This window comes from Rhinolophus hipposideros, assembly GCF_964194185.1.
Source record: "Rhinolophus hipposideros genome assembly, chromosome: 14".
Taxonomy (NCBI): domain Eukaryota; kingdom Metazoa; phylum Chordata; class Mammalia; order Chiroptera; family Rhinolophidae; genus Rhinolophus; species Rhinolophus hipposideros.
Window position 1 is genome coordinate 7,064,914 of NC_138060.1, and position 24,605 is coordinate 7,089,518.

General features: G+C 40.8%; 1 protein-coding gene across 3 annotated transcripts in view; it reads left to right on the top strand.

The window, feature by feature from the left end:
- Nucleotides 1-24,605, top strand: part of SUCLG2 (succinate-CoA ligase GDP-forming subunit beta) — a 321,296-nt gene that overhangs the window by 232,525 nt on the left and 64,166 nt on the right. For all 3 annotated transcript variants that reach the window (XM_081071619.1, XM_081071620.1, XM_081071618.1), the window contains exon 10: nucleotides 4,139-4,259. In XM_081071619.1, the coding sequence (XP_080927745.1) occupies nucleotides 4,139-4,259 (121 nt within the window). The remainder of the gene's footprint in view (nucleotides 1-4,138; nucleotides 4,260-24,605) is intronic.

The following is a 24,605-nucleotide window of genomic DNA, read 5'->3' on the forward strand; positions in this document are numbered from 1 at the left end:
ACTCACCCTCCTTCTCCTCTCTGTTTCTCACTGCTTCTCTCTCTCTCTCTCTCTCTCTCTCTCTCTCTCTCTCTCTCTCATTTCTCCTCCCTCGCCCTCGCTTCCCTCTTGCACTTCCTTCACCATGCTCTCTCTCTTACTGCTTTTTTTCTTGCTCTCTCACTTTCTCTCACTCTCTCCTCCCACTGCTCTCACGTGATATATTTCTCATGTTCACTCATGCACTCACTCTTCTCTCTGTCCTGCTCTCCCTCTCCTCTCACTCCATTCCTATCCCCTAAAGGAGGCTGCTTTTAAGAGCTGCCTTCGCTCAGCTCTGGAAAATGAAGGAATAAGCAAAAAGAACCAAGGCCCCATCCTTGGCCTCTGGCATCTGCCACTTTCCACCTCACCTGCAGCTTCTCAGTTACCTCTCATTCAGCCTGTAGGTCCTGAATGAACCAAGGTGGGTGACAGCTCTGCCTTCAATCTGGCTGCCCCCCTCTGCTGAGTTCCTGCTCTTTCCTTCTTTTCATCACGTCTTCAAAAAGCCTCTCATCTCATCAGTCTGCATCACTGGCTCTGCCCTGGTCTTAGTTCTGAGACATCTAGACCCCCAGCATGGTAATTGCCAGCTTCCTGGTCTGGCTCTCAAACTAGTCTTTGAATTCCTCGGGGACAGTGATGACACATTATTCATTGCCTTATCCCAAGCACTTAATTCTGTGCCCGGTACTAGTGTGCTGGCCATTAAGTGTCTGTTGACATTCATTTAATTCCTTCACTCCTGAAACCAGTATTTATTAGATGATTACGCTATGTTGTGGACTGCGGTAGCTGCTGATGGGGAAACCTGTCCTGTTGTAGAGGAGCACACAGCTGCCTACACAGAAGCGTTCCTCTTGGGAATGAGAGTGCAGGGTGAGAGGCAAAGAAACCACATTGCAGAGCAGTCCATGTCTCAGCAAGTCTAACAAAGCCAGTTATTCCTCCATTGTTGGGAAAGAGGGCTTTTCCTTGGACTCAGCACCAGCTGAAGTAGTTGGCTCACCTTTAGGTGGAAGTTGTCATATGAAGAGTATCTGTTTAGAATATCAGATACTTGTTAAACACAATGAGATGTTGACATATAATGAATGGACTAGTGGGAACTGATACCATCTGAGGCAACATCAGATCTGCAGCTCACTATCTGACACTCCTTTCAGGACCCACTGAGCAAGCAGATTGAATCAGAGCCATGGCCATCCAGTCTCCTTGCCCCCCACTCCTGCCTACATAGATAAATTCACGTAAGTTTGTTGTCTTTGGCGTCAGCTCTCTGTACATTGGTCATACTGTTGTAGATGAACTGAACAGACTAATTCACTCTAAGTTAATGAGACAGGACAATGTCAATGAGAAGGTGTTGACATCTGAAATCAACCTGAAGTACCGTGTAGCTTGGAACATGGTGGAGATGTACATGTGCCCGTGTGTGCTTCGCTGGCTAGCCTAGTTCTTCTACAGAAACCTGAGTGAGCCTCGGCCATTCCTGATTCCTGAGTTTCAGTCTTGGACCCCATGGAATCAGTATTGCCCTTGAGTGTTTTTTCTTTCTTTGTTCTGGCAAGTTCCTCTCCATCCCACAGCTATTTGGAAACTACTGCTACCCCCAGCCTCAATGCTAATAGTGTTTGAAAGCTGTTGTTAGAAAGCAAGCTTCTGCTTACGCGTAAGCCTACTGCCAGTGGTCATGGGATATTTCTTTTTGGGGGATAACCTCAATCGCTAATTGGTTTGAAAAATATTGCTCATTTAGAAAGAAAAACTCATAGACACAGACAATAATTTAGTGGTTACCAGAGGGTAAGGGGGTGGGGGGTGGGTGATGAGGGTAAAGGGGATCAAATATATGGTGACGGAAGGAGAACTGACTCTGGGTGGTGAACACACAATGGGATTTATAGACGATGTAATACAGAATTGTACACCTGAAATCTATGTAAATTTACTAACAATTGTCACCCCAATAAATTTAATAAAAAAAAATATTGCTCATTTATTTTGTTCTTAAGATGTTACCTTTTATTGAACTTAAGTAAGTTTGTGTTTCTATTACATTTGAATTCAACATAGCTACAGTCTACTGAAAGAGGCTTTCTTAATTCTTACTTGCTATCTAGGGAACCTGCTTACTTTCATCATTGCTTGTTGAAATAAATGCATGTATAGTGCAGCCACTATGGAAAACAGTATGGAGATTCTTCAAAAAATTAAAAACAGAGCTGCCATATGACCCAGCAATTACACTTCTGGGTTTTTATCCAAAGAAAACAAAAACATTGATTCAAAAAGATATATGCACCCCTGTGTTCATTGCAGCATTATTTACAATAACCAAGATATGGAAGCAACCTAGATGTTCATCAATAGATGACTGGATAAAGAAGATGTGTGTGAGTGTGTGTGTGTGTGTGTGTGTGTATAATGAGATTCGGCAATAAAAAGAATGGAATCTTGCCATTTAGACAACATAGATAAACCTAGAGGGTATTATGCTAAGTGAAATAAGTCAGACAGAAGGACAAATACCATATGGTTTCACTTATATGTGGAATCTTTAAAAAAAAAAAATGAATGAACAAAACAGAAACAGACCCGTAGATACAAAGAACAAGCTAATGGTTACCAAAAGGGAGGAAGTGGGAGGATGGCAATTAAAAGAAAGAAATACACGGATAAATATCCATTCAGTACTTTACAGGCATTCCACATGTAGTATGTCATTTAGTCCTTTCAACAACCTCATGCACTAGGTACTATTATTCCCATGTTACAAATGAGGAAACTGTGTTCCAGACAAGCTATATACTGTGCCCAAGGTCCCAACTCTAGCAGCTGGTGTGAATGAGGACTCGATAGGCTGCTGGAGAGCTGACTTTGAGCTTCAGCACTGCTGCATGTGAGCTGTGTGACCTTGGACACATAGTGTGAATTCTTTAAATGGCTTTTCCAGCTACAGAGGGCTAACCCTCCCTTTACTTTCTGAATAATGTTCTGGCAGGAATCAAAATTAAAAATGAGGGTTCGTATAATGGCACTTTCTAAAACAAAACAGTTAAGTGCTGAACAGATGTAAGGTGTTCTTTTCTCATATGCTTTATGTAGTTAATTTAGCCTATTGAAATAACAGGATTTAAAAATGGAGTGCAGCACACACATAGATGCTTTGCAATTAGTGTAGCATCATTTAATTGCGATTCCATTGTTGGAATTTTGATGCCTCCAGCTTGATGAATAGCCATTTTCTCTGGGTATTATCAATTAATCTAGGTAATGAATTCTCTTCATTATCTTGTTCTTCATGTTAATTATACAGGATTTTCTTATAGCTATTTATCAAGTCAGGGCAAGTACAGTTTTTTGTTTTTTTTTCCCCATATGCCTTTGAATATGGAATATGCGCAAACAGGTTAACATGATGGGTTTAAATTTACATTTCTGAAAAATTCCATTCTGTGGTTTGACTTTTCTTACATGCTTATTTGTGACATGAGCTTGTATCTCTTTCTTTTGGGGGTCTATGTTTTTTTTAATCAAAAAGCTTGTGTTCTAAGATAATGAAGCTATCTCTGACTTTTGAGACTATACCTCTGACATATCACAGTAGAATTAAGAAAGCATGGAATTGTTTCTGCCTTTGTCTATTAACACAAGACAACAAATAATTAATAAGTTTCTAGTTTTGAAATATTCCATGAGGCCCATGGCAGATCAGTTTAAGTATAAACCATGGGGAGAAAAGACATTAGTGCATGAAATTTTAAATAACACTACTCATAAAAGAACAGTTCCAGACAACCATTTAAGAAAACACATAAGACTGCATATAATACATGAGTGGTGACTAAATTCATTTCGAGATCAGAGAAGTGACAGATGGGATAATATGGGTTAATATGATAATGTTATATGTTGATATTTATTAATTCTGTACTGAATTTTAACTTTATATTTTCTAGGTCTTTTGTTTTATATTTTATGTTCTGTGTTAAAAAAAACAAAACAAAACAAAAAAACACAGAACATAACTGGCTAAAACTATTATTTAGCCAGTGAGTTTTGAGAATGTTGGCTGTCAGCGTTTTGATGGGCACCTTCCTGTTTTTGATTTCAGGTAGAAGCCATCCTTGTCAATATTTTTGGTGGCATCGTCAACTGTGCCATCATTGCCAATGGGATCACCAAAGCCTGCCGGGAGCTGGAACTTAAGGTGCCCCTGGTGGTCCGGCTTGAAGGTAAGTTAAGGCAGACTCCACAGGTCTAGTCCCCCTTCTTCAAGATCTAGAGTGTTCTGCCCTCCCGAACTTCGTGAGAACACATAAGGAAACACTGGATTAAATACGGTGAAGTAAGTGCGCTACAGCGGTAGTTCTGTCCGTCAGCATCTAACAGGCTAATACACATGGCACCTCTCCAAAATTAGATATATTGTGAGTCTCCAGATGTTCCAAACTTATTCCAGTGGGGGGCCTTTTAGTATGAATCATTTCAGGAGATGAGTATTTTGGTAGAAATGCTCAGAAATGCTGCTCCAAGAATTATTCATCATGGGAAAGTAATGGTTCTCAAAATCTTCTGGTCTCAGCACTCCTTTACTTGTTAAAATTATGGACCACAAAAGGTTATATCTGTCTATATTTATTGATTAATTTAATAATTAATTTGGTAAGAGGAGTAACTACTTGGAATTTTAAAAATATTTTTCATAGTAAATTTTTATATATTTTATATATAAGTATATGTACTATAAATTGTATGAAAATGGCTATCTTAAAATTTTAAAAAGAATACCAGTTATTTAACATTTTTGAAATTCCTTTAATATGTAGCTTAATATTTGCTTCTTCATTTTATATGTTGCAATATGTTATTTTAGTTGAAGTATATGAAGAAAATCTGGCCTCAAATAGAGCTATGTATTTGGAGAAAGGAAGAGTTTTTAATAATAATTTCACATAATTTTGAATAGTCTTCCTGTGTACTGCATTCAAGTCTATAAGTAATAGTTTATTAAAGATTAGTTTTATGTGGAATCTGAAACTATTTCAGTGAACTTTTCATACTGTTACATTAAAATCCATCGGTTTGTCTTGTACATTAAATGTATTAAATGTATATATGATTTGTAGTATCATGCATTGATCATATGGAAAATTTTGGGTTATGGAGATGTTCCAAAGGTTGACACTTTCAACATACAGTATCAAAAAATTCACGTGTATTAATATCACAACATTCTCATCAAAGAAGCATCCCAGTATTGGGAAGCTATCAAGATGGTAGGTGCAAGTTTTCCAGAATTCCAATTTTCACATAAAAATACAGACTTTACCATCAGCCACAAAACAGTCAGTTGTTTTCCTTAAAGTGACAGACTCATTTCACTTCTTTTCGAGAAAGTGTCTGCCAAATCACTAAGTCTGAATAACCTTATGTGTGTCCTTCGTTCTTCCAAGAAAAAATAATATGCAGTGGAAAAGTGGGTGGTTTCGCTTGCTGCTCAAACAACTGCACAAATGTTTTTCCTCAGAACGACCTCCATAGTCCAGTGTGCAGCCTTCTGTATACTCACCATTTGGTCACACAGAGTATTGAAAAGACCTGTATTTAAGGGGTGAGATTTTATAAAACTAATATTTTTTTTTTTCTGTTCACTAAGGATATTTTTACTTGAAAGTGGCAACATTTTTATTGCAAGTGTGTGGTGGTCAAAATTACAACCACCACGAGTACAGTTTGATGCCATCACTTTGATTCCATAGTAACATGCCAGTAGCTTTATCCACCATTATTTTTGTTTCATCAGTGCAAGTGCCAATAGAGTATTATTATTTTTTTAATATTATTTAATTGTTACCTCAACAAAAATAGTTTTTCACATCAGGGACATCCCGCAGGGTTGTGTGGACTTTGAGAACCCCTGTAATAAAGAAGCAGAAACAGACACTTTAATATAAGCTACGCAACAGGCCTGTCGACATCATCAAAAAATTCAGATTACAATGATCAAGCAGCCCCCTTGAGTAGATTTCTACAGCATCATTCTTGGGACAGCTTAGTTTCTCCAAGTTCCATGCTGGTGCCTTAATTCCCTAAAGACATTCTTCTGAAAACAAAGTCCACAGATATTTTGTCCCTGCTATGTATTCCTGTCCTTTGGGGTCACGACTCCACAACAGCTGCAGCCTGCTTTTCTCTGTTTGCTTCTTTCTTCATGTCTCTTTCTTCTCTCACTAAGACTATCTCACAAACTTAGATCAGGAACCTACGGACTTGATAGAAATAATGATAGCAAAAGAAAAATGAAACTAGTAGAAGTTTTTTGGTTTTGTTTTTAATTAAAGTTTACTGGGGTGACGATTGTTAGTAAAGTTACATAGGTTTCAGATGTACAATTCTGTAATACATTATCTATATCTCACATTGTGTGTTCACCACCCAGAGTCAGTTCTGCTTCCGTCACCATATATTTGACCCACTTTACCCTCTTCTAGAACACCCCCAACCCCTTTACTCTCTGGTAACCCCTAAACTATTGTCTATGTCTATGAGTTTTTGTTTCTTCATTTGTTTGTCTTGTTCTTTTGTTGTTTTCAGTTTTATATACCACATATCAGTGAAGTCACATTAAAAAAATAGTAGAAGTTGTCAAAGTTTAGTATGGACATTAAAACATCTGAATGAATTAAAATCTTTTTAAAAAATGTAAATGCAACATACCATAATTGATTCCAAAAGAATAATTTATAAAAAATTAAAATTATTGGCAAGGCTGCAATGAAAAGAAAATTGATCAAGGAGGTAATGGGTTCGTCAGTGTAAGTATTATTCTGATTAAAATGTTGATATCAAACTGTTTTCAAGGTCAAAGTGACCAGTGACCCTCAGATTCTAAAAGTCAGCTCTTCTGTGTTCTTCAAAGAGAGCAGGTGTCCATAAGCAAATCATACTAGTATCTGTCACTTGGAAATTACTAGATTAGTGCATGCTGTGGTGCACTCATTCTGTCCTCTGATCCTCCCTGTACCTGTGTTGTCAGCAGAGGTCCATAATTATTAGCTTTTAGTACATTCCTAGAAAAGAAAGTTATCCCACTTTTATTTTTTCCCAAAAAGATTAAAAGGAGCACTTCTCTTCTGTTCACACTGTGTTTAGTGTTCCAGAAGTATTAAATGATCTCTCTCATTTAACATATCCCTATTATAGGTATCTGGATGATAAACATGCTGAAATATGCAAAATACCACATCAGGATTATCTTCTGTACTAATCATCATTGACTGTATCAGACAGAGGTCTATTTGAGCTACTAGAAAGAAGCTTTGAAATTTCTAAGTTTGTTAGGTAATCAGATTTGCATCTTTTCAATTAATGCACTTCCAGCTTATATGCCTGTGGGTTTTAATTAGCTAATTAATATGGTAAATACTATGTGCAGGTTATTGAGCTTCAGCCATTAAAGAGGATGTATAGAAATGTAAGAAATGATCTCCAGTACTGGAGAACTTGGGAAGTAAAACAAAAGGAAAGAAAGAAAATTTAACAATGCAAGATAACATATATGTAAATTGTTAAGAAGTGTTTGCCTTACTAGAATCTGCTTCTATCTTAGTAGCAATGGCCATTGGGGCTTCCCTGAGAGCCACCAGCATGACTTGTGAAATCTTCAGAAATATCGATAGCTCACAATGTCCACTATATTGTGGGGAATTGAATGTGATGGCTGTAGATGAGCCCAAAAAGGATACTGTCCCTCAGATTTATGTAGGCTAAAATTATCCACGGTGATGTTCTTTGCCACTACTCTCACCATAATAGCCCCTATCCTATAATAAGCACCTAAGACCTTTATCAAGAGAGGAAAAGCAGGAGCACTTTTGACATTTCTAGAGTACTAGCTGGTATTCTTTTCATCCTCTTGTGGGAATGAGCATCTTGTGTAATAAATGTCCTTAGATAGATACAGCTTTCTCACTCAGCATAGTTGTACCAAAAACACTTACTAATACCCATATGTGATTTCTGGGAAACCAGCAGCCCCAAGGTTACGTAACCAAGGTTACGACCTATCCCCAAATTGTATTGGTCCTACATAATAAACAAGAAGAAGACGAAGAATTCTGCTCCAGCTCTACTCTTGGCACTAATCATAGATAACAAATTGTAGAAAACTGGAGATGGTGTTACCTTATAAAGACCCTGTAAAGGGAACTAAAGAAAACCAGGCCTGTGCTCTTTATGCTAAGGGAATGTGGACTGCCAGGAAGTTTTTATCCCTCAAGCTGAGCGCCTGCTGTAGTGCCTGCTGTCATCAGCACACCCCCTCTTTTAAGCTTACTCAGATTGGTTCAGATTGTCTCTAGAGTAGTATTGACTACTCTAGTTATAGTACATTTACAGATGTGAGTTAGCAAAGAAATATTATAAAAGGAGAATTTCTAAATTAAAAATGGAAATAAGTAAGATTTGAATCATGGAAAGAAAGAAGCAGGGAATGTGGTTTCAAACTTGGAGTCGGTATAGGGATCCTAGCAGTGATGGACAAACACAGGATCTGCGTAGACCAGAAGGTTGTCCTGGAGAAAGCAATGACTGCAGCAACACGCTGTGACTAAAAGAACAGAGTGGGAAACTCAAGTTATTAGCCAGAGTCTGTGACATTAGATCCAAAACCCAGGCAGGACTGTCATATAAGAAGTAACAGTGGAGTAGAAGCCAGAGCAGAAGAGTAGTTGTGAGAAAACGGGGGTGCTGGGTTTTAAATCTAATGGCCAGGAGAATGATGTCATAGTTGATGGATGTGGGCAAGTCAGAAATGGGGACTATACAGAGAGAATGGGAGAGTATTAGGGTACAGTCATCCTTAATTTGAGATGAAGCTGTAATATCAGGTGGAATGCATGTGGAGGTAGAGATATGGGAATACAGGGGATGATCCAAGGAGAGTTATGATAGACAAGTGGAAGTCACCCCCAATTTGAAGTCCCCCTGTAAACCACGCTCAGGACTTGCTGCATTGGAGAGTGTTGCCCTGCAGTACCGCTCAGTTAAAGTAAGAAGCCAACCAAAACCAAAAATCTCCTGTCACAGACAATCTGGTTCTTAACGCTTCCAATGTGAAAAACAGTTGCTATCTACAGGGGCCTTTAAGGAATTTCTCTTATACTCAATCTAAATTTTTCATTTGCTTTCCTCTGGGTTGGAACATAAATTCTGCTCCTCCCACAAATCTCTCTGCATTCAGTTATATTTTATCCAACCTTAAAGTATGATTTGCTTCCTCCTGTTTTTCTAAACAGAGCCATTCTCCATTGCCTTTGATGACAGAGAAAGACAAAGGGGCAGGAACATTTTGGACAATTCTAGTGGTAGTTTCTATTAACTTCACATAGTACTATACTTTCTGTCTTAGCTGATGAATTTCTCAATGATCTTTAATCATTTTAATATTAAAATTGGTTCACATTTCCAGAATACACATCATTGTCTAGCTATTGAAAGTGAGATGAGAAAAGGGTGTCTATCACCCCAACATTTATGATAAAGCTGACTGACACATAAACACTAAGTGTGGTACAAAATTTTTACTGGAGTCTGAATTGCAATAATAAATAATTAGTATTGCTAACATTGTTGACTGCTTTCTAAGTTTCAGATATTCTGACACAGGATTTCTTTCTTCCATTGTATGTTTTTGGCTTCTTTGTTCAAAATTATCTGTCCATATTTATGTGGTTTTATTTCTGGGTTTTCAATTCTATTCCGTTGGTCTGGATGTCTGTTTTTATGCCAATACCAAGCTGTTTTGATTGTTGTTGCTCTGTAGCACAAGCTGAAGTCAGGGAGTGTGATACCTCTAGCCTTGTTCTTTTTTCTCAGGATTGCTTTGGGCTATTTGGGGTCTTTTGTGATTCCATACAAATATGATGATTTTTTTGTTCTATTTCTTTAAAAAATGCCATATTAGGCTATATATAGTCTAAACAAATATGAGATTTTTAATGACCAAAATAACAGACATTTCAAAGCCTGATAATCTGTTTTTTAATTAAATTCATTGGGTGACAATGGTCAGTAAAATTAAATAGGTTTTAAGTATACAATTCTATAATACATCATCCATATATCACATTGTGTGCTCACCACCCAGAGTCCTTCTTCCATCACCATATATTTGACCCCCTTTGCCCTCTTCTACCACCCCCATCCCCTTTACTCTCTGGTAACCACTAAACTATTGTCTGTGTCTATGAGTTTTTGTTCCTTTGTTACTTTCAGTCTTATATCCCACAAATCAGTGAAATCATATGGTTCTCAACTTTTTCTATGAAATATGATTTATTTCACTTAGCATAATAATCTCAAGATCCATCCATGTTGTTGCAAATAGCACTATTTCATCTTTTCTTATGGCAGAATAGTATTCCATTGTGTATATATACCACATCTTCTTTATCCAGTCATCTATCGAAGGACATTTTGGTTGTTTCCATGTCTTGGCCACCATAAGTAATGCTGCAGTGAATATCAGAGTACATATATCTGTATGGATAAATGTTTTCAAATTTGGGGGGTAGATACCCAAGAGACAGATTGCTGGGTCATATGGTAATTCTATTTTTTAATTTGTTGTGGAACCTCCATACTGTTTTTTATAGCAGCTGTATCAATTTACATTCCTACCAACAGTATATGAGGCCTCCTTTTTCTCCAGAGCCTGTCCACAGACTTGTTATTATTTGTCTTGTTAATGATAGCCATTCTAACAAGTGATAGCTCATTGTGGTTTTGATTTGCATTTCCCTAATAGCTAGTGAGCATTTTTTCATATATCTATTGGCCGTTTGTATGTCTTCTTGGAAGAAGTTTCTGTTCATGTCCTCTGCCCATTTTTTAATTGGATTGTTTTGTCATTTTCTTGTTGATTTGTATGAGTTCCTTATATATTTTATATATTAGCCTCTTATTGGAGGTATTGTTTGCAAATATCTTCTCCCGTTCGGTTTGTTTCCTCTTTATTTTGTCAATGGTTTCTTTTGCTGTGCAGAAGCTTTTTAGTTTGATATAGTCCCATTTATTTAACTTAACTTTTACTTCCCTTGCCTTTGAGGTCAAATTCATAAAATCCTGTTTGAACCCAAGGTCCATAAGTTTAATACCTATGCTTTCTTCTATGCAGTTTATTGTTCCAGTCTTACCATTTAGGTTTTTTATCTATTTTGAGTTAATTTTGGTATATGGTGTCAGTCTCGTTTCATTCTTTTGCACGTGGCTTTTTAAAGTTTCCCAGCACCATGTATTGAAGAGGATTTCTTTCTTCCACTGTATGTTTTTGGCTTCTTATCTGTCCATATTTATGTGGTTTTATTTCTGGGTTTTCAATTCTATTCCATTGGTCTGTATGTCTGTTTTTATGCCAATACCAAGCTGTTTTGATTATTGTTGCTCTGTAGTACAAGCTGAAGTTAGGGAGTGTGATACCTCCAACCTTGCTCTTTTTTCTCAGGATTGCTTTGGGCTATTTGGGGTCTTTTGTGATTCCATACAAATATGATGATTTTTTGTTCTATTTCTTTAAAAAATACCATTGGGATTTTGATGGGAATTGCATTAAATCTGTATATTGCTTTGGGTAATATGGCAATTTTAACTATGTTGATTCTTCCAATCCATGAACATGGAATGTCTTTCCATTTCTTTGTGTCTTCTTCAATTTCTTTTAAAAATGTCTTACAGTTCTCAGTGTATAGGTTTTTCACATCCTTGGTTAAGTTTATTCCCAGGTATTTTATTCTTTTTGTTGCAATTGCAAAAGGAATTTTTTTTTTCATTTATTTTTCTGAAATTTCATTGTGAGTATATAGGCTTGCTCTGGCTAGGACTTCCAATACTATGTTGAATAGCAGTGGTGATAGGGGGCAACCCTGTCTTGTTCCTGAATATAAAGCAAAAGGCTCAGTTTTTCACCATTAATTAACATATTAGCTAAGGGTTTGTCATGTGTGGACTTCATTATGTTAGGGTATTTTCCTTCTATACCCATTTTATTAAGTGTTTTAATCATAAATGGATGTTGTATTTTGTCAAATGCTTTTTCTGCATCTATTGATATAATCATATAATTTTTGTCCTTTATTCTATGTGATGTATCATATTGATCGATTTGCATATGTTGACCCATCCTTGTGCCCTTTGGGGTGAACCCCACTTAATCATGATGTATAATATTTTTATGCATTGTTATATTCAATTTGCTAGAATTTTGTTTAGGATTTTTGTATCTGTGTTCATCAGAGATATTGGTCTGTAATTTTCTTTTGTGTGTGTGTTATCCTTACCAGGTTTTGGTATCAGATAATGTTTTACTAGTCGTATCTATGTCTTAAATAAAGAAGGTAGCCTCTCTTCATTGTTTTGTGGCCATTTGGAAAACCAGGCCTCCTTGCCATAAGTCTCACCAATTTGTGGCCCACACTTTACAGACTGTTGCCACAACCAGTGTATTAGGAATGTCCTGATGAGGAAAGTTTTAATCAAATCAGGCTTGATTTAGTGGGATTTTGTGGACAAATCTTTGTTCTCAGCTGTCTAATAATTACAGGCTGTTTTACCAGCAGATAAGGAAAGGATTACTCTCCTCTTTGAAAATGGTAACTTTATAATTACATGTATTTACTTGCCTTATCAGAATAGAGCTCACCAGCTGAGACACAGGATTATTTTTATTTAAAAGACTCCTGGGTAAATCGAACAACCACATTTTGGTGGGAGCTTAGCTTTTGTAGACAGTTGTTACTGTTACGAATAAAGAACAGATAACGTGGAATGAGTTGGGTTTTTTTTTTCTTTCTTTTGGAAATGTATACAAAAATTATCTCGATGGTTAATTCACCCCAACCCCTGATACTATTGAGAAATGCAAAGACATTTATTGACAGCTTTGTGTGTTCAACGTGTGCAGGTGTTTTAGACAAAGCTTTGGATCTTGTAGGTGGTTTTATAGATGTAGATCGGAGAACTTTTCTTTTTTAGAATTCATTTTTCCTTGTCATTGTCTCATTTTAATCTGCAGTAATCTTCTATGTCTCAGATATGCCTAAAGAGGAATTTGTTTTTCTCTCAGGTGCTCATCATCATTACAAGTTAAGCTCACAAAGAATTAATAATGAGCCAAGATAATTTGTAGATTGGATCCCTTAGCCAAATCTTCTCAATTTGATTTTTCTACCCAATACCAGGAGGTCTGTTTCAGCAACATAAACATTTTGATTCTCTTTTACCAAGTATCTTTAGAAACAAGAGTCTCCTCTTGACCCCCTTCTTATCCTTACCGATCTCTCTAACGTTCCTAAATTCTCTCTAAAGTTGTTGACAGTGTAAACGTCTCTAAGTCACAAACTTTGTATTCTGTTTCTTTGCTTTCTTGACCAAGGGACCAGCACCTCTTCTCTGTGGACACTTCCTCATCTTTGCCCTCTGAAATACTGACAAATTAGAGCCACAACCAGAGGAATGCAAATCATGTGTCCTCGTTAACATGGACATAGTAAAATTGATACGTGATACTTTGGTCTGCAAAAGGGGAAAAGAAATGTCAAGTATGAAAGTGTTAACACACAGTGACAGCTCTTAGCCGTGTCCATAAATGTGGCTGCCATCCATTCGGTCATGCTAGGGTGTGAGACCAGAAGAAGTAGTCATTGTTCCATCAAAACCTTGGCAGATGGCTATGGCTGACTAGCTTGAAAAACTTTTCATTCAGAGTGTTGGAGGCCTAAATCCGCTGCTTACACCCAAAGTCAACAGAAAATAAGGGACTCTGGCTTAGCACTGGTATGATCCTGAGCCGGGTGAGTGCAGATTGCCCCGCAGGGCCAGGCGTCTGGCTCTGTCTGTTCATGTCCCCTGGCCTCTTTGCACATTTCCCAGCTTATAGTCTGTTCTGAGTTTTCATCTTCTCTTCCTTTCCCAGTCTCTCCTCCCTTTCCAGGTGAAATGGACCTGTTCCCCACCCCCACCCCCAGCCTCTCTGAGCCCGTCTTTCCCTTCTCGCCAGCACTGTTGCTGCTGTCATTGGAAACATGGCTCCTGGAGGAGAGGGCAGATGTTCTCTGTCAGTGCGCGTCTCTTTTCCTTGTGTGATTCTCATTCTTCTTTCTGCTCCCATTCTCCCAGTCCCCATGTGCTGTACACCCCGCCCCTCACCTTGCTTTCCGCATCACTACTGCCCATGTGCCTCTCTTCATCTCCTCCCTCCTTCGCTGCCCCTGGTGGATGCGTCCTTAGTGGCAGTCAGAGTAAGGAAGCTCACTGGATTTCACTTCAAGCCAACATCTAGCACCTCTCCTGCCTTTACTCACTGGCATCTTCTCCCTTTGTGTCCTCCGAGCGTTTAGCTCATCATCACCGGATTAAACCACATGAGACACTGGAGCCAATCCTGTTCTGTCATCAGGCCTTAAATCCTCTCGTTGTCTACCTACATCCATACACACTCCTGAGTGCTTAAACTTTGCCATTCTTAAAAATCAGACCAGGTCTCACAGGACCTAACCTAAGTATTAGTTAAATTAGTTAAAGGTCTTTTAAGTCTAATATTTAATTTTCCAGACAAATTATCTATTACATTTGGCACTTTGAGTTTTCATTTTACCCCTAGATATGTGAGTAACTGAAATTTATACTATGTTGGACATCTGCTGCCTTGCACAAAGTAAAGCCTTCTAATGTACCTACGAAAGTTGCTGTTGTAATGACAGGACTAGGGCTCCTTTAAGGAAGAAGGAAGAAAGATGGCCTCTACGTTAGGCAGCTTTCTTCTCTTTTCCTTCTTCTTTTTTTTTTTTTTTTTTTTGTGTGTGTGTGTGTGTATGTCATGACTTGCACCCGCAACGCCCCGTACTCTGAGTCATTCCATCTTTTTCTTTCTTGGTACCTCTGTCTCCTTGGCCACTCAGGAAGACCAGCCTGATCTTTCTGTGTTCCCTAGAAGTCCAGACCCCACAGGTTGTCAGTCTATTAAGCTTAACTAATGACTAATAAACATCACTCCTGTTGTCTACAGAGCTTCCAACCAGGCCATGCTACTGGGGTTTTGAGGGGACCCAACAGCTTCTTCCCCATCTGGGTTTTGATCCTGCGGAGAAATAACATAAAGGACTAAGGAGACTGAAATATCACTTTCATTACTGGTAAAGAACAAGTTGAAGGATACACCTTATTGTGACTCGACAGCTGGTTTCCTTACTTGGGGCACCAGGATTAGGTAGCTTTGCACCAGGTCACTGGTGCTACGGGACCTGGGCAGCTTCCCAGCGCCAGGGCAGACAGCTGAGGGATAAAGGATGACCTGCGCTCACTTAGAGCCACATCCGCAAAAGGAAAGGCAGAGGAAGGGGCTGAGCTGCGCCTGCCGTTTTCTCCTTTCAAACATTTCAGTCAGGTAGGTCTCTACCACGACCAGGAGCCAGTGCTACTCAAAGAAGAGTCTAGGAGGGCTGTGCTATGAGCCCCCTCTGCACGGAAGGAAACACCCCTTAATGCACATCGCAGGTCATTAGTCTGCCCTAGGAGGGGGCTGCCTGTGGGTCAGGTGTCCACCCCAGTCTAGGCAGTGGTCATCCTTTACAAACCAGGAGCCTGAAGTGTTTCCCTGAGCAGAAGCTCTGCGTGGAGCACTTTCATAAGGAGGAGTTTAGACCACGGCAGGTATGGGGACTGGCATATCCCGAGTCCTGCTTATAACATCACAACACCAACGTCTGCTCCCTGGGTGTTTTCAGGGTGATCAGTCAGTTAATTTCTTCATGCCTCAGTTTCCTTATGTAATACTTGAAAGTCATATCTGATCAGCCACATTGAGAGGGAGTGCATTACTCTCAGTGAATTGACACACAGGTTGATTCCTTCTGGGCTGTTTGACAAGTGACAGGTGTGTCCTTCCTGTTAAGATGACTCTCCCAAAGAGGCGAACTTGAGTATGTCCAGAGGCAGAGCTATGGAAGCAGAAAGACTCCATGAGAGTGTTCTAGAATAGGGAGGACAAATAGCTTTCATCTCACACCACCTTCAATCTATTGACCTTGGCTGCCAAGAAAGATTCTGAGGCTGTCTCCAAGCTCTGCGGAAAAAGAGTTCTGTGTTCATGATTGTCTGCCACGGACGCGGGAAAGGTGGAGCGCCTGAGCCACGGAGTGGCCACTGTTGATTTAAAGAGAGCTTAGGGGAATTTTCTCCCCTAGAAGTGCAGTCGCCTGCTGTATCAGAAGTAGGAAGTGAGGGCTGCAAGCTCGGGAAGCACTAAATAAAGTTGGATTCTTATCCCTGAAGTCATGGGGTAAAAACTTTATATTGTGTAAAGCAAAGGCCTGCAAACGTTTTCCCTAGAGGGCTAGATTTTAGGCTTTGTGGACCCTGTTTTCTGCTGGAATAACTCATTCTGCCGTTGTAGTGCAGAAGCTGCGTAGATATACACAAAGGAGTGGGCGTGGCTGTGCCACAGTGACTCTTTTTTTTTTTTTTTCCAGACAGTGGGACATAATTTGCACCTTGATGTAGAAAAGAGGCAAATAGCGAGACTTTAGACTTCTGGAAACTCCCTATCCTCAGCTCTGAAATATTTCATAAGAGTAAAGATTTGGGCAGGCCATACTAACCCCTCAGAATCTACCTTCTTCTCACAAACTGTTAGCCGTGAAGTCCGTTCAGTCATTTCCCCCACAAAAGTACAGAATCATGCTCAGTGACGCAGTGATGTTACTTCTTAGGCAGCGATGGGGTTCCAAAGCCAGCATTCCAGACAAATGAAAACTCCTGAAATCGCTCACAAATTACAGTCTACGTGGACTGAAAGCCACGAGGTGGACTCAGGGAAGGCAAAGTACACATGAGATGTTGTGGCATATAGAACTGTTCCTTCTCGAAAAGATCCTTCCTGTCCCTTAGCAGCGACAGAATTGTGCAGTGTCCTTGTTTGCCAGAGGGGTCGTTCCATTCTGATATAACATTAGGGCTTCATGCCTTTGGTTTACCTTAATATACATGTTGCTTTACTGAGAGGTAGCACCTGCCGTCAGCCCTCACTGAATCCACGTGAGGCCTGGTCCTGAGCCTCATCGGCGTGAGCATAAGCACTGGCACACCATCCTCTGAAACGCCGCCAAGAACTACCTGGTCATCGGCTTCCTGCCACTGAAGCTGGTGACTTCTGCTGTCACCATAGGAATAACCATCACGCTCACACCTTGGGCAGCAGTTTCTTTTTACCTGGGGAGAAGAAATCATCCAGGAAAAGGTGTGCATAAGAGAGAGCTTCACGGGCATCTTGTATCATCTCTAATTTTTATAAAATGTGAGGATGCCCAGAGTTTTCATACGGTACTCATCCAACTGCAATACTTTGTCTATGTCACTTACCTGGTCAGTTACAGCCAGGTTTAAAATCTCAGCTTCCTCATCTGTGAAATGCGAATGAAAATATCAGCGCCTCAGAGGGTTGTTGTAAGGAGCAGGTGAAGTTTAAAGTCAGCTAGAACGATCTCGAACTTAATACCTGCTAGCCGTCATTGTCATCTGAGCTTTGGTCTATAACTGAGTGACGGTGGATGCTGTGGGCCGCTGCAGTGAGCCAGGTAAGGTGTCAGGTACAAGACACACATGGTCTGCAACAGCGTGGGCTGCTGACACCCCAGGAGTTTTACCTCTGATCCGCAATGAATTACTCTACTTCTGACAGTACAACAACAAGACAAAGGAGATGTGATCAGTTGTCTAAATTTACGTGTCACCAGAAAATGGACCCCCTCTATCTGATTGTCACTTGAAAGGAGAATATGAAGGAGGAGGGAGGGCACAGTGACAGTGGATATTTTAGCAGGAATCTGCTGCTTTATAGAATTTGGTTTGCTTGCACTGACCTCCCCTGTCTCGGGAAAAACAAACAAATAAACAAAACAGTTGATTACTTAGAGCAGAGGTGGAAATATTTTAGGATTTATGGGCCATGCCATCTCTGTCACACCTACTCAGCTCTGTCATTATAGCACAAAAGCAGCCATGGATACTGGGGAAAAAATCACTTTGGCTGTATTCCACCAAAACTTTATTTATGAACACTGAAATTTGAATTTCATGTAATTTTTATGTATCACAAAATATTATTCTTCTGATTTTTTTCCAACTTTTTAAAAATGTAAAAATTATTCTTAGCTCATAGGTGGTAAAAAAAGAGGCCACGGGCTTCATCTGGCCTGCTGGTCATGGTTTGCCAGCGCTGACTTACAACACCAGACTGAGAGTCAGCCCTGTCATGGTTAACTGGTTGTTTGGTCTCAGCAAATCATCTGTCATCTCTGGGCCTCAGTTTCCTCTAATAAAAACAACAGACCTATCTTAAAGGCTCCCTAGGATTTTCTCCAGGACTAAAATCCAGGCTGCATGGTTGTCATATGGCTTTGCAGTCAGACAAACCTGGGGTCCAGTCCTGGCTCAGCCTCTGACTTGCTGAGGGACATTGGGCAAGTTCCTAAGCCTCCCAGTGCCTCGGTTGCTTCATCTGTAAAATGGGGATAAAAATGATATCAACTTTTAAATGTTGCTAGAAAGATTAAAGTGTTATAGTATTTGTGAGCCCCTTCACTCGTGTAGTCAACAAAAATTCATTGCGTCTGTTATGTATTCCATAAGTGCTACCAATTGTATTCTTTCTTAAAGAAATGAGTTCCTATTAAAGTAATTTTTAAAAGACAGCTTCTACACACTTTCAGAGTGGTTTTCTTCACAGTCCTGTGAGAAAAATCTATTCTGGTTGGGTGAGTGGGACTAAACCTTTTGAACCCAACCCTGTAATTTGTGTCCACTACACTTACTTCTCTCCCTGGTAATGAAAGCAAAGACCAAATGTGATAAATTAACCTAGCACCTCTGCTTATAGCTCTCTCACTCCACCCAGTGGCAGGAACTTAGTGGTAAAACAGGCAGAAATGGAGAATTTTAAAAATTGTAATAATTCTTCTTTTCTATAATGCTATCTACCAGGAAAGAAAGGTTTCGTTTAAAAATCGTACCCCTTTATTCTCTCTGTGTCGCTATTTTAAAGCACGCGGTGGGTCGATAGCATTTAGCTGAGTGGCTTTCGACAAGCAGATACTAAGAAGCGCCTGAAGTTCGACCAGACTGAGTTGATCAGTTATCTGTTCAGGTGGTTATTAGAAGGGGTGTCCTACAGCCTCATTAAAAAGCAGCGCCACATTTAATAAATATTAGAACATGGCAGCAGCACTATTTAAATGTAGGGAAGAGATCAATTTCCTTTGTAATTGGGTATACAGGCATAAATGCTTTGGAACTCTTAATTTTGTGTCAGAGTTTAAAGAAACTGTGATGGTTTCTATTTAGAAATAAAAGCAGGGAAGGGGCTGGGGAGCAGACTCAGCTACTTGATGAGTCAAAAAGATATTAACCTCAAATACTCAAAGAGTATCCTTAATGAAAGGAATTCACAAACTAGCCAGCATTTGCCCAAGTGTTCCTCTGCTCCCCCTTTCTTCTCCAGTGCCCTTGTTTCAGTGGATGCTATTTTTCTTTTTAACCCTCTTCTCTGTATGTTCCCACTTGCCCTTCCACCTGCTCGCTCAACCAGAACTTGGAAGCAGGGCCAGTGGGCAGCAGGGCCTGCCCTTCGTTGCTTCTCTCTGGCCTGTCCATAGCCATGCTGTCCAGGGAGAAGCCGGGAAGGGTGCTCGGAGATGTGACAGGGTCACAGTCAGCGCTAGTGCAGACGGAACTTGGCAGGCTCACGTTTTTCCGCATCTCTATTTGACTTTTTGTCTATCTCTGTCTCTTTTTTTTCATGTGTCTGTCCCTCTCTGGCTTATTCCTCATGTCTCTCTTTTTCATGTGTCTCTGGCACCTATCTCTCTCTCTTCCTCCTCTCCTCTTCTTCTACCTCTTCCTCTACCTCCCCCCGCCTCTTATTCTCTTGTCTGTAAAAATCTCTATTCTACCCCTTTCATCCTTCTGCCTCTTACCGTGTTTCCCTGAAAATAAGACCGGACCAAAATAAGCTCTTGCATGATTTTTCAGGATGACATTCCCTGAACATAAGCCCTAATGTGTCTTTTGGAGCAAATATGAATATAAGACCCAGTCTTATTTTCGGGGAAACACAGTATTTGTTTTTCTTTTCTGTCTCTTTCCCCTTATACCTCTGTATCTCGTGTATGTGTGTGTGTGTGTCTGTCTCTTTTCAATTCTACTGTCTTGCCCTCTGCCTCCATTTCTTTCTTGCTCTCCCTCTATGTGTCTCTGTGTCTCTGTCCCTCACCTGTTTCTGAACACCGCCACCCCTCCCCCTTGTGTAACAGATTTGCAGCTGATCAAGGTCCCTCTGTAAGATGCTCAATTTCTCCTCATCGCCCTATGCCTGAGCTTTATATTTCAACATGAAGATTCCTTCCAAAACTGCTTGGTTCAGAGTATGCTTAGTATATGCTTAATAATTAAGGCTGTAATTAAAGTGTAACTGCAAGTATAATTAAAATTCACTTTAGTGGATCCTGAAATTAAGAAGCAATTAGGCATTTTGATATTGCCCTGCAGAAGCAGCTGGGTACTGCATTTTGATATTGCCCTGCAGAAGAGAGAAGGGTACTGTTTTGCTGGAGAGCTGCTCTACCCCTCTGTATCCTGGCCCTTCCCACTGTTTGTTGACCTTTAGCTCGGCCTCAATTGCCTGGGGCATGAGGAGCTGCTGGACAGAGAGGCCTGGCAGCAGCTTGAGTCCTCACTCAGAGCACTGAGCACAGTCAGCTTCTATGCAGCTCTGTCCAGAGAAAGAGGCCCCTACAAAAGCCCTTGGAGAACCCCGAGAAAGCTCAGGAACAATCCTTCCTTATTTTTCCTCAGGCCATTTGGAGTTTCTATTTCAAACCTAACAAAAAGGGGGGGCGATCAGAAAAGTACCCACCCACACCTCACCTCCCTAAGCGTGTGTATAAACCCATCTGGGATTGTTCAGTCCAACATGTAAATCCTTTGTGAAGGGTCCTGTGCTAAGCCCGGAGATATCCTGCTTAGCAGGCCTGACGAAAGCACCCTCATGTCGTAGGCTTCTGTATAGTGGGAATGAGAGGAACGTCAGTAAGCAACTCCAATAGTACCATGACTCCGGAGGTACAAGGTACTCTGGAAGCTCATTTTACAATCCCCCGCTCTGCTTCCAGGATTGGCAGGTGGAGAAGAGACGTCTTCCCCAACAAAGGCCATTTAAAGGGATAGATCGTGAAGGGTGCATGTCCGCCAGGTAGAGAGGGCCACAGCTCCAGGAGGAGGACACAGCAAGGCCAAAGGCTCAGCCTGGCTGCGGGTTCACAGATTTCTAAATCAGTAATTTTTCCCCTTTGGAAACACCAGGTGCTATGTAGGGTGCTGAAGGGGGTATTCACTAAGGAATTGAGTTAGTTAGGCTAGTTGGTTACAAGGAAGAGACACCCATTTATCTCAAAAAAAAAAATGCTTAAGAGCTTATTTTATCGATACACTTAGAGGGGAACAGGTGAAACTGAATAAACAGTTCTCAGAATGGGCAGAGCCACAGCAAAGCTGGCCTCAGGCAGGAGAAGGATCTGAGCCAGGTGCCCCCAGGGCGTCTGTGCGGCACTGACTGCTCTGTGCATGTGCATGGCCTTCCTCGCGTACCTGGGACTGCCGAGGCCTTTCCTGCGGCTACTTGTCTATGTCACACGTACAACCATTCAGATCCTCAAGAGAGTGAGTCTACTTGGGCAAGTCAGACCATCGTCTGTATTTGGACTGCCCTTGGATCAGATACAGTCATTGTTTTGGGAACAATCGATGTCTGCCTCAGGGCACAGAATACCCGGTGGTCCTCTTCGAGCAGAGACAGTGGGTAGGGTAGGTTTAGTCACAGGGCAGTTTGGAAAAGCAGAATCCTAATTGTACCTGATCCTTGCTGTTAAGTAATTTATAGCATCTTTGAGAGTCACGTGACCTCATGCATGGCAATGCAGAGTTTAAATGCCAAACGAGTCACTAGAAAATCAAAATAGGGAGAAAAGGGCAAAGGATTTTGATACTGACTTCTGCCAATCACTAAGCCTCAGTACTTCTGGCTGAAAAAAAAAAAAAAAGAAGAGCTGATTTATAGACACCAAATTCGCAAGGTTATTTTGCAGGTCAAATAAAGTAATGTGGGAAGAGATTATACACCACAAAATCATAGAGATTTTTTATTGTCAACATTATTATTATGACATATATTTACAAAATCATAAGAAGGAGTTATTCAAGGTTCAGATGGATATTTCAAACATTAGTTCCAGAAATTGTTCAAACCAGTGAGAGAGCACATTGAATGCTCATTGACTGCTTCGTAACTATTACTAGCCATGCTCCCAAGACTTTAGCCTCTAACTTAATTGTGCCTGTCTGCTCGTTTGCAAAAGGAAGAATAATAATAGTAGCTATCACCGGTTACAACTGAGGAACAAATGAGCTAATACATTTAGAACGCTGAACAATCTGTGACTCGTGCAACATGATAGCTGTTGTTACTGCTTTTACTATTATTATCACTACAAGTAGCCCTGCTTATTCCTGTATCAGTCCAGTTACACAGAAAGCTGGACAGGCCAGAGTAAGACCCGTGCGCACAGCAGGACTCACACGAGGGAAAGGCAGAGTCAGGAGGTGGGGAATGTCGGGGAGGTGATCATGGAGGTCTTGGGTGTTGAAATTAGAGGGTGCTCTGAGGAAAAAGGGAAGAGGGAGAAGAGCTTTTGTATCTTAACTTAGATTTCTTCCCTGGCAGATTGGGGGACAGTTGGAGAGAAAATTCTAGTCTATGTCTGTGTTAAAGGAGATAAAAATTTACATATTAACTTTTTAATCACCTTCTGGTCCAAAGACTGGTTTGCTTCTGTGTCAGGCAGGTCTTTTGCTGTAGGCTGTGCTGCTGCTTCCGGGAAGTCCTGCCTACAGATTAATGTGGGAATCCCTAAACTTGGTATCGAACACCTGCCACAGTCTGATCCTCTGTCCTGCTTTTTAACCTCTGGAACCTTGGCTGAAACTTTACCAAATAAATCAGACTTCGCATTGAGGTTATGGTGGGGAAACCAGGTGTGGCTTGGCTGGGTCCCCTGGCCCAGGGTCTCTCATAGGCTGCAGTCAAGGTGTTGGCCTGGGCTAAGGTCATGTCAAGGCTTGACTGGGGGAGGGTCGCTTCCAAGTGCACTCACGTGGTTGTTGGCAGGATGCAGTTTCCTCTGGGGTGTCGGACCAGAGGCCACAGTTCCTCACTGGCTGTTGGCCAAAAACTGCCCTCAGTTCTTTCTGTCCTCAACTTCCCACCGGGCAGCCCACAGCATGGCAGTGTGCCTCATCAGAGCCAACAAACGAGGAGTCATAGGGAGCAAGACAGAAGCCATGGGCTTTTGTAACTTAGCGTCACAAGTGACATTCCATCACTCTTGCTACATTCTTATTCATGAGTAGCTGGATCCAGCCCCCCCTCTAGAAGAGAGGATTACACTGGGTCATGAACACCAGGAGATGAGGATTGACTGTTTTAGAAGCTGCCTACCACATTTTCAAAGTAATATATTATTAAGGTAATTCTGTAACAAGAGAGACATGATGACATATGAGACACTTAATAGAAGCTTTTTTCTCATTCATATAAAGTCTAGGAGGGTGAGTGAGGTACTCTGTTCTACAGTTAGTCAAGTGTCCATGCTGCAGGAGTCATCGCCATCTTCTAAAACGTCTTCCAGGGTTTTCCTGGCTCGCATCATTCCAAAAGGCGGACAGGGAGAACAGAGAGTATGGAGTGTCAGTCACACTGGAGAATTTATGGGCATTTGCTTTATATCCCTTTGCACTCCAATGGCCAAAAATCAGTCACATGAGCGTACCTAGACGCAAGGGGGCCTGGGACACACAGACTGGGGCGGGGGGTTGGGGGGGACAGCTGCCTGCACTCTCCCCTGTAAAAGAGGAACGTGGGTCTTTAGCGGGCAGCCAGCCTGGTCTGCCACAGACTTTGCCGTTTACAAAATCTTTCACATGTATTATTTCATTTGCTTCTCATCACAACCTGTGCTATCAGCATTATTTTGCTCGTTTTATAGACAAGGAAACAGAGCAGCTTAGCTTTAGAACATTTAGGACTAGGTAACTACAGAGAATAGGGTTCGAGTCCCCTCTCTGCTGCTTATCGTTTGTATGATTTTGGGAAAGTTATTTAACCTCTTTGTGCCTCAGTTATCTCATCTGTGTAACGGGGCAATAGGACCTATCTATTCAGTCATTGCAAAGATTTCATATGCTGTGTATAAGTCACTTAGCATTGTGTGTGGCATATGAAATTGCTTAATGAATATTAATTATAAGGAAGATGATCATAATGTTATGTCTGGACATAAAGAAGTTGAGGCTCAAAGCAGTTAAATGATTTACTCAACACTGCACAACTCATCCACAGCAGAGCCAGGATAAGAGGCTGGGGACTTCCGCTAACAGTGTCCGTACCTTTTGAGTTGTCACTTGCCAGGGAGCCATTC